The sequence below is a fragment of the Pseudorasbora parva genome, chromosome 23, assembly GCF_024679245.1.
Source record: "Pseudorasbora parva isolate DD20220531a chromosome 23, ASM2467924v1, whole genome shotgun sequence".
Classification (NCBI taxonomy): domain Eukaryota; kingdom Metazoa; phylum Chordata; class Actinopteri; order Cypriniformes; family Gobionidae; genus Pseudorasbora; species Pseudorasbora parva.
Window position 1 is genome coordinate 601670 of NC_090194.1, and position 13331 is coordinate 615000.

A 13331-nucleotide genomic window follows, 5' to 3' on the forward strand; every position below is an offset into this window, starting at 1 on the left:
TTTGAGGATGTATACATGGTCGTTTTTTTAATGATGTATAGATGGTCGTTTTTTTGATGATGTATAGATGGTCGTTTTTTTGATGATGTATAGATGGTCGTTTTTTTGATGATGTATAGATGGTCGTTTTTTTGATGATGTATAGATGGTCGTTTTTTTGATGATGTATAGATGGTCGTTTTTTGATGATGTATACATGGTCGTTTTTTTGATGATCTATAGATGGTCGTTTTTTTGATGATGTATAGATGGTCGTTTTTTTGATGATGTATAGATGGTCGTTTTTTTGATGATGTATAGATGGTCGTTTTTTTGATGATGTATAGATGGTCGTTTTTTTGATGATGTATAGATGGTCGTTTTTTTGATGATGTATAGATGGTCGTTTTTTGATGATGTATACATGGTCGTTTTTTTTGATGATGTATAGATGGTCGTTTTTTTGATGATGTATAGATGGTCGTTTTTTGATGATGTATAGATGGTCGTTTTTTGATGATGTATAGATGGTCGTTTTTTTGATGATGTATAGATGGTCGTTTTTTGGAATGTATACATGGTCGTTTTTTTTGATGATGTATAGATGGTCGTTTTTTTTGATGATGTATACATGGTCGTTTTTTTTGATGATGTATAGATGGTCGTTTTTTTTGATGATGTATACATGGTCGTTTTTTTGATGATGTATACATGGTCGTTTTTTTTGATGATGTATAGATCGTCGTTTTTTTGATGATGTATATATGGTCGTTTTTTGATGATGTATATATGGTCGTTTTTTGATGATGTATAGATGGTCGTTTTTTGATGATGTATAGATGGTCGTTTTTTGATGATGTATACATGGTCGTTTTTTTTGATGATGTATAGATGGTCGTTTTTTTGATGATGTATATATGGTCGTTTTTTGATGATGTATAGATGGTCGTTTTTTTGATGATGTATAGATGGTCGTTTTTTTTGATGATGTATAGATGGTCGTTTTTTGATGATGTATAGATGGTCGTTTTTTTGATGATGTATAGATGGTCGTTTTTTTGATGATGTATATATGGTCGTTTTTTTGATGATGTATAGATGGTCGTTTTTTTTGATGATGTATAGATGGTCGTTTTTTTGATGATGTATAGATGGTCGTTTTTTGATGATGTATAGATGGTCGTTTTTTTGATGATGTATACATGGTCGTTTTTTTTGATGATGTATAGATGGTCGTTTTTTGATGATGTATATATGGTCGTTTTTTTGATGATGTATAGAAAGTCGTTTTTTTTGATGATGTATAGATGGTCGTTTTTTTGATGATGTATAGATGGTCGTTTTTTTGATGATGTATACATTTATTTACTTTACCTTTTGACTGGGTGAGTCTCCACTCTTCACTGATGATTGTCGTTCGCCATCAAAAATATAAATTGAATTATTCCAGCTGCTGTGAGAAAAGGCTGTAAATGATCGCCACCTGTAGTATCCTCACATGCGATGGCCGACTAGCTGGATTCCTCCTTTATGTGTAATGACAAAACATTCCACCAGTTTCACTCCAATGATAACATTATTCCCAGCTTACCCTTGTGAGTCGGCTGAGGTAAGGAGATCGTTCTGAACACTGGCTGGTTATAGACTTGCTTAAAAATACATTTGGTATATTTTTTTAACTAAAAGAAGTTAGAGACTGCAGCTTTAAAGATCTAAATGTTTTATTTTTATTCATGGACAATGTGGCATATGTCAGTGGAAGATTTCTGCCTCCTGGTGGAAACAAACACTTTTTAAAATGAAATGACATTTTACCATATTTCCAACATAACCTGCAGAAATAGGAGCCCTCATTGGCCCCTAAAATGTTCCCCTGGATCACTTCAGCAGTCGTGCGTCTCATGAGTATATCTGTGGCATTAGCCAACAATTTATAATAAGGGTTAAAATTTGCCATTTTTCTTTTATGCCAAAAATCTTTAGGATATTGAGATCATGTTCCATGAAGATATTTAGTAAATGTCCTACCGTAAATATATCAGAAATGTATTATTAGTAGTAATATGCATTGCTGAGGACTTCATTTGGACAACTTTAAAAGGAGATTTTCTAATATTTAGATTTTTTTTCAGCCTTAGATTCCAGATTTTACAGTATTGTCCTAGCAAACCATCAGTGGAGAGATGATCTATTCAGTTTTCAGATCATCTATACATCTCAACTTCAAAAATCGACCCTTATTGACTGTTTTTGTGGTCCAGAGTCACATTTATTTTCATTTTGCTTTTAGATTTATATTAAGACATTATAATATCACTTTTATAACAGTTCAAAAACCGTTTTTGTCAAAGCACTGAAGTATGAAACCCATCAGATCAACATGAATCACAGAAATAACTGAGTTCTCTCAAATGTAAACTGAACGCCATTCACAAACAAACCCCATTTGAGCAGTGGAGATGCTTAGGGCTTAACTGATATTAACGTTAAATGTTGATTGACTTACAATGAAAAAGAAAAGATACGTCAAGCGTCCCAATCTCTCTTCTGAGTGGTTGATATCCACTTGATAAAATACAGTTTTGAACCCATTTAAAATGTTAAACAACAGTTGAATACATTTTTTTCCTTTTAATAAATAAGGTTTGACACACTCAGAAAGCCGCATCAGACAGCCTGCGAGTACTAAACTAATATTTTATTAAAGATCGTCGCAGAAAGATTTCAGACAAATGTTTCAGTTCCCTTTTTATAAGCCTCAAGCACATGCTTTTGACCAAATAAATGAAACACCAATTAAATATAGTTTAAATTAGCAAAAACTCTAGTGCAAGTGTTTTCATTAAAGTATAATCGATACGATCACTAAATGCCGTTAAAGATAAAGCATGTATTATTTTTGACACACAAGTGTTTTGAACGCGTCTGTCATAAAAGCAATAGAGTTCAGGACGGTCATGGGTTTAAAGACACACACACACACACCTCAAAAAGATGTTTTGGCTTGTTTTATTGTAAATACGACAAAAAGGAAACAATTTATTTTACAGTTATTGATCTATATATTGGCATGAATTAATATTTAAACATCTTAAGAGACACCTGTGAGATTCTGGCTTCAAGTTGCAGCAAATGCATGAAACAGCAGGAGCGACTGATTTAAAAATGACATCTGAATCCAAATAAATCATCCATATTTACTTCCTGCCAGTAATCCATTCTCTCCTCTCCACAATCGATGCAGACAAAATTAAATACATTAAAATTATATGCAATCATGATGCAAAATAAACAAACAAAAGATATTTAGCAAATGTACAAATTAAATCAAATATACAGTACTGACCACTCGCCTACTCGCCGCCGTCTCGTCTGTATTCACATCCGATGGCCAATCACAAGGCAGATCAACACCTCCTTTGCATAATTCATATTTTCATTTCTGAACTGTTTAAGCTTCCGGCTGACTAGTAATTGCACCTGCTATATTTCAGGATCATAGTGTTGCTGATTGAAAAATATCTCCTCTCACACACTTTTTTTAGTTGTTTTTTGTAAAGAGGGGGATAATAATAAAAATGCCTCCGTATGCGTGCATGATTTCAGATATCTTAATCCACGTGTTAAACTGCGTCGCTGCAGTCACTCTTGGCTACAAGGATATTGCTTACTGTGGCTGTGGTTGTACAACGTAATCATCACATATGATTATAATATTAATTATTTCAATACAACAAACATCAATGCACAAATTATACAATGGAGAATGGCCTAAATATAGTAGGAAACAAAACAAAAATCCTTATACGTTGATAAATTATGGGATGTTACTGGTGCAAAGTGTCTGATACAAAAACTTCAACATTAATCTTTTTTTTTCTCGTAAATAACGAAACGTGTGAGTGAGGGAGGGTTTCTTTTTCTCTTTTTTTGTTGCTTTTTTCTCCTCTTTATTTTCTTTTTTATGGCCCGCTTACATGCCCGGCTTTCCTAACCATCACAATATTTACATATATGACAAAACGATGAGGAAAGAGAAGCTTGTTTCCTGTCGGATCGGTTCACTTCCTCCCTGTGAATCGGCAGGCCTTCGTCAACATTTCGTCGGAACTACAATATCTTACAGCAAGTCATTAATAAATTAAAGGTGACGGGATCTTCCGTAAATTATGATTTTATCCCCTTGCAGTTTGTATTTACAAAGATTAAGTTCAACCCTCCCTCCCAATAATCCCAAAGCCTGCGGTGCAGTCCATCCCGTCCGGCTGTCCTCGATCCTTTGCGAGATCTTTGCAGATGAAAGGACTTTAGGCAACTCATCCTAGTATGTGGGGAGTGAAGGACAACCCTAAAGGTCTACGTAACGTTAGAGATATGTCTTGTGTTTTCATCTGGGTTTAACTCCTTCTCTCCTCCAGTCTCCATCTCAGTATCTGTTCTGATGTTCGTAGTGCCATCGATTGAAATCAATGTTAAACGCCACGATGCTGCCCGACGCCATCCCAGTGATCAAGGTCCTGCAATGCACACATATAAAACACAATAATTTCAAAAGTTAGAAATTTCCATTAAATTGTTAAAATGACTGCTTTATGACTTCCTAATATTCCCTTTTGCTGCCAAAACAGCCATGAAGATGTGCTGTGGTATCTGGCACAAAGATGTTAGCAGCAGATCCTTTAAGTCCTCTAAGTTGCAAGGTGTTGGTGTTTTTAGTGGTGGATGGGTCAGCATCCCCTCTTCTTTTTATATCAGTCTGCAAACGTCTGGGGACTGAGGAGACGAGCTGCTCAAGTTTAGGAATAGGAATGTTGTCCCATTCTTGTCTAATACAGGCTTCTAGTTGCTCAGCTGTCTTAGGTCTTCTTTATCGCACCTTCCTCTTTATGATGCACCAAATGTTTTCTAATGGTGAAAGATCTGGACTGCAGGCTGGCCATTTCAGTGCCGGATCCTTCTTCTACGCAGCCAGTGTCGCGTTCACTATGTCACGGGTGTTCAGCGGAAATGTAACGAAGGATAATAGGTGGGAGTTTCACTTACCTAATTGAAGTGCGGACCAGTCACATGTTGAAACGTGGACCAGTAAAATCCCAAACTGGTGTGTCGAATCCAGTAATGAATGAGCGCGGTCATATAAGCGGGAGCGAGTATTAGTTTTGGCATGATGTCTCATCAGGAGAGATGCGCCACCGGTAAGCTCCTGTCTCTGTCTAGTTAGCTGCAATTTAAGTTTGTTGTCTGTTTGCGCTGCCGCTATATACGTGCGCCAATTGTATGCTTAATAACTGTTACTTTGGTCACGCTGATAAACCTTGTGCGCGGTCTGATGTTAATGTTGTCGGCCCGATAGTAACCGTGGATATATAAAAAAGCAAATGCTTGAAATTGGAGCGTTTCACCGTCACACGAGTTACTTCCTGTTTGCGGTGCTGGATGGGTAATGTAGTTAATCACTTTACATTGGTAATGGATTACTATGCTCAGCGATGCTATTGAAAACTACACTCACTGGTTTCACTTTAAGCCAATACAGAGAACACTTTGGGCTATTGGTTTAATGTGTAACATTGACATCGATGTATATTTAGTGTGTGTGAAAGTGTTGCATTTCTGTGTTTAGATGCATGTGCTTTAGTCATTCAGTTTAAACACTAAGTATATTATGAGATTTATAATATTATTAAAATACTGACTATATTGAAGTTTAATTTATTTATATTTGTATATATTATGTAATGTCTATTTAAATTCAGATTTTATGGTATATTATATGTGGCTATTAATATTGTTGTTTACTATAGCCTTTCTATTTCTACAGGTTTATAACCTGCTATTTGTGGACAAATCAACTGTTTATGGAAAATAAATGAAAGTAAATAAAACCATATTGCGTTATAGCAACGTGTCCTCTCCTGATGCCCTGTTCGGTGGGGATATTCTTAAAGAACCGAACAGCCATGATGCTGTAATTGATGCAGTGTGTGCTCTGGCATTGTCACGTTGGAGAATGCGAGGTCTTCCCTGATAGAGACGCCGTCTGGATGGAGCAGATGTTGCTCTAGAACTTGGATAGACCTTTCAGCATTGATGGCCTTTCCAGATGTGTAAGCTGCCCATGCCACACACACTCATGAACCCCAGACCATCAGAGATCAGCTTCTGAACTGAGCGCTGAGAACAGCTTGTCCTCTTTAGTCCGGATGGCGTCCCAGTTTTCCAAAAAGAGCTTCAAATGTTGATTCGTCTGACCCCAGAACAGTTTTCCACTTTGCCACAGTCCATTTTAAATGAGCCTTGGCCCAGAGGAAACGCCTGCGCTTCTGGATCATGTTTAGATACGGCTTCTTCTTTGACCTGTAGAGTTTTAGCCGGCGACGGCGAATGGCGCGGTGGATTGTGTTCACCAATGTTTTCTGGAAGTATTCCTGAGCCCATGTTGTGATGTCCATTAGAGTAGCATTCCTGTATGTGATGCAGTGCCGTCTAAGGGCTGAAGATCACGGCATCCAGTTTGACCCTTGACCCTTACACACAGAGATTGTTCCAGATTCTCTGAATCTTTGGATGATATTATGCACTGTAGATGATGATAACTTCTAACTCTCTGCAGTGTCTCTCTGAGAAACTCCTTTCTGATATTGCTCCACTATTGTCCGCCGCAGCATTGGGGGAATTGGTGATCCTCTGCCCATCTTGCCTTCTGAGAGACACTGCCACTCCGAGAGGCTCTTTTATACCCAATCATGTTGCCAATGGACCTAATAAGTTGCAAATTGGTCCTCCAGCTGTTCCTTATATGTACATTTATCTTTTCCGGCCTCTTATTGCTACCTGTCCCAACTTTTTTGGAATGTGTAGCTCTCATGAAATCCAAAATGAGCCGATATTTGGCATGACATTTCAAAATGTCATCTATATTCTATCATGAATAAAATATAAGTGTATGATATTTCGCAAATTATTGCATTCATTTTTAATTCACAATTTGTACAGTGTCCCAACATTTTTGGAATTGGGTTTGTGTATATATAGTGTCGGTGTGCTGACCTCTGGTCATGGGACAGGTCCATTGCCCTGATGCCTGCATCACATCCGGGGTAAATATACAGCTGCTTAAAGTCACAGGCCTGCCAGACTTCAACAACACCATTATCTCCTCCTGTAACCAGGTTCTGACCGTCACTGCTCAACAGAATGGCCTGAGGGAATAAAGCCAGGATAAACATACGCTGCATCCCAATTCACCTACTTATACTACGTCCTAAAAGTATGTACTCTTTCTGTGAAGAAAGTACGGTAACACTTTAGTATGGGGAGCACATATTCACTATTAACTCCTACTTCTGCCTCAGTAAACTCCTACTTTACTGCTTATTAATAGTTAGTAAGGTAGTTTTTGTAGCGGTTAAGTTTAGGTATTGGGTCGGATTAAGGGATGTAGAATAAGCTCATGCAGAATAAGGCATTAATATGAGCTTTAGAAGTGCTCATAAACAGACAATATCATAGGAATATGCATGATCATAAGACACTAGTTAATAACTGAACCTTAAATTAAAGTGTTACCAAAAGTACATACTGTTGAGTGTGTGCAAGATTTTGGGATATACTACTTCATCATCTTTATGTAGTTTTTTAACACTTATCATCCACGTTTGTAGTTCTAATCGAAATAACTCAAAATGAAGAGAGTTTTTGCTTAAAATAAGATAAATAATCTGCCAATGGGGTGAGAAAAATAATCTTGAGTTGAGATTTTCCAAAAACAAGACAATTACTTTTGCTTGTCTAGTAAATACTTCTTGTTTTAAGAATTTTTAGATGTTTGGACTAGAAACAAGACAAAAATACTGAGTAAGAAGAGCATTTTAGTCTTTGTAATACTCCTTTCAGCATACTACGATTTGGGACGTACTAGTTCTATTTTCGAATACTTTTTAGTATGGATAGAACTTGAATTGGGACGCAGGGATAGAGAGCGTTTTGTGTAAATGTGTATTTGTTTCTGTTGGAACATGCAGTGGCCTCTTACGCGTGTGGAGTCGTTGATCTCCATCTGTGCCAGGAGTTTTCCATTAATGCTGAAGTTACAGAAGTGTCCTCTCTCATAGTAGATGATGCAGTGGCCCTCACTGGACACCGAGATCAGCCGGGGCTGGAGGCAGTTTTCGGGACCCTCGAGGGCCCGCAGCAAATCTCCTGTGATGGTGTGCACCAAACACGGCCCCTCTGGACAACAACACAACATCAATCTGGTCATTAGACTGCAAGAAAATAATCATTATTCAAAATAAACCTTATCGGTATGGCTTTAAAGTAAACGGTAAGGGCCTAAAACAAACTGTTTAGTTGATGACTTAAGAAAATGTACCAGCAATTATGACACCAAAATTTTAGATATCAGTGAAGATTCACAACTAAACTAAATCTACTAGCCTAATATCCATTTAAAACATTATTAAGAAAATAATAATCAATAATCCAATCGCAAGCAAAAGCACAAATTAATATTTCTCAGGTTGGTCTGGCAAAAAAAAAACATTTCTTATTGAGTTTTTTCTTTTTGGTCAAAATATTCTTAAATCAAGAACAATTACAGAAGTTATTTATCAGAAAGAAGTCTAAATGAAGTGCATTTTGCTTAAAACTAATAAAATGATCTGCCAATGGGGTGAGAAAATGTTTTTGTTTTTTCCAGTTGCATTAAGATTATTTTTTTTTAAATTAGTTTTAAGAAAAAGGCACTTCATTTAGATTTCCCCCCCAAGAAAACAAGACTAAATATCTAATATATTGTCTCATTTGCTTATATAGAAAATGGAGAATTTAAGAAATAATTCTTAAGAAATTAAGATGTTTTTGATATTTGCACTTGAAACAAGACAGAAACACCAAGAAAGCATTTTTTTGCAGAGCAGAAATGTAATAAAGTAAGCAAATATAAAAAGCCTTCACTGTATAAATTAAACCTCCTTATTAAAGTTACACAAGTTAGTCAAGAGTAGTGAGTGATTTTTTTCTTTACTAATTGTTGTTTGATTAAAAACAACAGGAATATTAGTTCTACTATATTAGGCTACTGTCCCTTTAAGAGCGAATGCACGGATCTAATACACTGATACGCTGCAAACATGCTTCTCTTACTTAGATGCTTGAACTAGAAACAAAGCAAAAATACAAAAAAATCTTAAAACGAGAAGTATTTACTAGACAAGCAAAAAGATTGTCTTTTTTAGATGAAAAAATAACTCAAAATGAAGAGAGTTTTTGCTTAAAATAAGATAAATAATCTGCCAATGGGGTGAGAAAAATAATCTTGTTTTCTGTTTGAATTAAGATTATTTTTCTCACCCCATTGGCAGATTATTTATCTTATTTTAAGCAAAAACTCTCTTCATTTTGAGTTATTTTTCCCAAAACAAGACAATTACTTTTGCTTGTCTAGTAAATACTTCTTGTTGTAAGAATGTTTAGACGTTTGGACTAGAAACAAGACAAAAATACTGAGTGAGAAGAGCATTTTTTACAGTGTACACGGGCGTTTACTTTCTCTATCGTTCCCTTAAGACAAAACCAACTATGTTTACTAGGATACAAGCTTTTTTTTTTACAGTTTTGTGTGAATTTGTGCACTCAAGCGCAAGATGATGTGAAAGAGAGCTCAGTTTAGTGACCTTCGGATATATGCACAAAACTTTCACTTTCACATCATCTGCCCAGAGCGTCATTCATGTTTGTTCACGTTCATGCATTGTTAGAATTCATAAAAATTGAATTGGTGAGTGACACCGTTTTATACGCCGAATGCAGATTTTTCTGAAAAAATTTGGCGAGTGCTCATTTTAGGCCCTGAGTTTATATATGAATTCTTTTGCAAACCAACACCAGTCTGAAAATAGCCCATATTATTCAGACCGCGTCCTCTCAGACTGACCTTTGGCCCCGCTGATGACAAGTCCCAGTTCAGCACACACCGACACACACACCACCTCGTGGTCATGGCCAGTCAGAACCGCTCGAGGTGCCGGATAATCACCTAAAAACACACACACGGTCAGGCTCCGCTAGCCTAAATATCGCTTACATTAGAGCCGCAAGAGGAGAAAAATGCAGCCTGATGCTGATTGGTTAAACTCCTGATGCTGATTGGTTAAACTCCTGATGCTGATTGGTTAAACTCCTGATGCTGATTGGTTAAACTCCTGATGCTCACTGTTGTTGGGATTGTCCCCGATGATGTGGTGTCGTCCGCTCCAGTACCACAGAAGAAGAGTTGCGTCTCGCGAGCCGGAGACGATGTAGCAATCGCCACCAATGTAGGATTCGGACCGCGCCAAACAGGTCACCACGTCCCAATGGCCAAACACGATCTGAGTGAGCTTCCCTAAATGAGGAGAGAACAGGTCAGAACATACACATCACATCCGCTTAAGGAGAGGACGCTTTTTAACTCTTTCCCCGCCAGCATTTTAAAAATAAAAAGTTACCAGCCACCAACAGAGTTTTTGACCATTTATACCAAAATCTAATAGCCCATAGAATATTTTGTTTTATGGATATCTAAGCATGCAATAGATCAATATCAGAGCGGAGCCTCTTCTTTTAAACAAAAAAAAACTTTTTTTGTTTAATTCTAGCTTCATGCATTCCTTTTTTATCAACACTTGAATATGGATAAAGCAACATTATGAACCAAAAGCTGAGAAAATCACAGATCAGATTCAGAGATGATCAAACTCAGATCGAGTCCATCTACACCTCGAATGCTTCAGTCCTGGCTCCGCATCTCATTCAGGAACATTAGATCGTTTTGATTTATATGATGTTTAATATCATGTTTTTCATATGCATATGATTACATGCGATCGCTTGTTTTACTACGTCTTCCTCACACTGCAAAAAATGCTTTTCTTACTCAGTATTTTTGTCTTGTTTCTAGTCTAAATATCTAACAATTCTTACATTAAGAAACATTTACTAGACAAGCAAAAGTAATTGTCTTGTTTTGGGGAAAAATAACTCAAAATGAAGAGAGTTTTTGCTTAAAATAAGATAAATAATCTGCCAATGGGGTGAGAAAAATAATCTTGTTTTCTGTTTGAATTAAGATTATTTTTCTCACCCCATTGGCAGATTATTTATCTTATTTTAAGCAAAAACTCTCTTCATTTGGAGTTATTTTCCCCAAAACAAGACAATAATTTAACTTGTCTAGTAAATACTTCTTGTTTTAAGATGTTTTAGATGTTTGGACTAGAAACAAGACAAAAATACTGAGGAAGAAGAGCATTTTTTGATCAGGAGATTCAGTGCTCATTCAGGAGATGTGTAATAGCGCCCCCTAGCGTCTGACAACGGAAACCCTTAAAATTCAGTTTTTGGCCTAGAAGCGTTTTCTCACAAATATCGGAAAATTCCGTGTTTAGCAGGGAAAGAGTTAAAGTGCTCAGAGGACACACACACCTGTTTCGGTGGAGTAAACGCGGAAGCTCTTGTCCCAGAATCCGCAGGCCAGGATGTAGCGGTTGTCGGCCGTCACCACGAAGCAGTGTGTGTTGATCTGGATGCTCTGATCCACCAGATCCGTGATCTGCCGTTTACTAATGCCAGAGTTATTGGCTGGGAAAGAAAATACAGATCAGGTGTGAGTACTGACAAGGAGAGTTTGTTCACCTCTGGGCAGCTGTTGGCATCCGAGACCAAGTCTTATCTAATTGAATGGGAAAATCCTGAAATCTCAAAAACTGCTCGCCACATTTAAAGTACATATTTCAAAATTTGACAGATTGCCCTATAAATGTTGCTTCTTATGCTAAAAAAGCATATATACACACTATATGGCCTTAAGTATTGCGCCGCCTTCACACACATGAGCTTCCGCTTGTTAACCCGTGGGGTTTAATCTGGAGTCGGCCCACCCTCTCTAACAGCTCCAGCTCTTCTGGGAAGGCTTTCCTCAAGGTTTAGGAGTGTGTTTATGGGGATTTTTGCCCATTCTTCTAGAAGCTCATTTGTGAGGTCAGGCACTGATGTTGGACGAGAAGGCCTGGCTCTCAGTCTCCGCTCTAATTCATCCCAAAGCTGTTCTATCGGGTTGAGCTCAGGACTCTGTGCAGGCCAGTCCAGTTCCTCCACACCAAACTCCTCATCCATGTCTTTATGGAGCGACGCTTTGTGCACTGGAGCGCAGTCATGCTGGGACAGGAAGGGGCCGTCCACACACTGATCCCACAAAGGCAGGAGCATGAAATTGTCCAAAATGTCTTGGTGAAGCATTAAGAGTTCCTTTCAATGGAACTAAGGGGCCGAGCCCTGAAAAACAACCCCACCCCATAATCCCTCCTCCACCAAACTTTACACTCGGCACAATGCAGTCAGGTGAGTCCCGTTCTCCTGGCGATGGCCAAACCCAGACTCGTCCATGGGATTGTCAGACTGAAGCGTGATTGGTCGCTCAGAGAACACGTCTCACTGCTCTAGAGTCCAGTGGCGGCTGCTTTACTCCACTGCATCCCACGCTTTGCATTGCTCTTGGTGATGTAAGGCTTGGATGAGCTGCTCGGCCATGGAAACCCATTCCATGAAGCTCTCTCCGCTGTTCTTGAGCTCATCTGAAGGCCACAGAAGTCTGGAGGTCTGGAGCTGTTGACTCTGCAGAAAGTTGGAGACTTCTGAGCACATGCGCTGAATACAATGATTTGAAGGGGCGTCCCAATACTTTTGGGAAAATAGTGTATATGCAACCGGAGCTTCTAACGGCAGCTGCAGTGATACGATGACTTCACCAATTAGTGATTGGTTCTTTTACTAAGAAGGTGGGACCTTTTTTACCAGTGTTTTGCACTTTCTTCCATTCGCAAGTAATATGAGTGTACCGTCTTTAGATATACAAAGTCTTTCTATTTAAAGACACAATCAAAGCTTTATCTGTCTATCAACTGAAGGAATTTCAGAACCGTCCCTTTGTGACGAAACACATGATCTGAGAAACTCACCAATCAGAGAGTCCATCTCAATAGGGAGGTGATGAGCCTGTTCTAAAGAGTATCCCGGAGCACCTCTGAGACCTGGACAAAACACACCGTTAATCCTGCGCAATAAACTCACATAAACAAAACCGGACGAGCTGCTGCGCTGCAGAAAAGGCTCTTCTTATTTAGTAATTGTGTCTTGTTTCCAGTCCACATATCTAAATATTCTTAAATCAAGATGCATTTACTAGATCAGTAAAACAACATGAGATATTTTTGCTTGTTTGCTGTGGGAAAATATCAAAATGAAGAGAGTTTTTGCTTAAAACAGGCAAAATGATCTGCCAATGGGGTGAGAAAAATAATCTTATTTCTGAT

General features: G+C 38.0%; 1 protein-coding gene across 8 annotated transcripts in view; it reads right to left on the reverse strand.

The window, feature by feature from the left end:
• Positions 1–2972: 2972 nt before the first annotated feature.
• The window catches only part of nbeaa (neurobeachin a), a 321036-nt gene continuing 310677 nt past the window's right edge, over positions 2973–13331 (reverse strand). For all 8 annotated transcript variants that reach the window (XM_067433708.1, XM_067433710.1, XM_067433705.1 and 5 more), the window contains 7 exons: positions 12978–13049; positions 11446–11601; positions 10196–10366; positions 9917–10018; positions 8015–8211; positions 7030–7181; positions 2973–4496 (listed from right to left, as the gene is read on the reverse strand). In XM_067433708.1, coding sequence (XP_067289809.1) covers positions 4406–4496; positions 7030–7181; positions 8015–8211; positions 9917–10018; positions 10196–10366; positions 11446–11601; positions 12978–13049 — 941 coding nt within the window. In that variant the 3' untranslated portion in view covers positions 2973–4405. The remainder of the gene's footprint in view (positions 4497–7029; positions 7182–8014; positions 8212–9916; positions 10019–10195; positions 10367–11445; positions 11602–12977; positions 13050–13331) is intronic.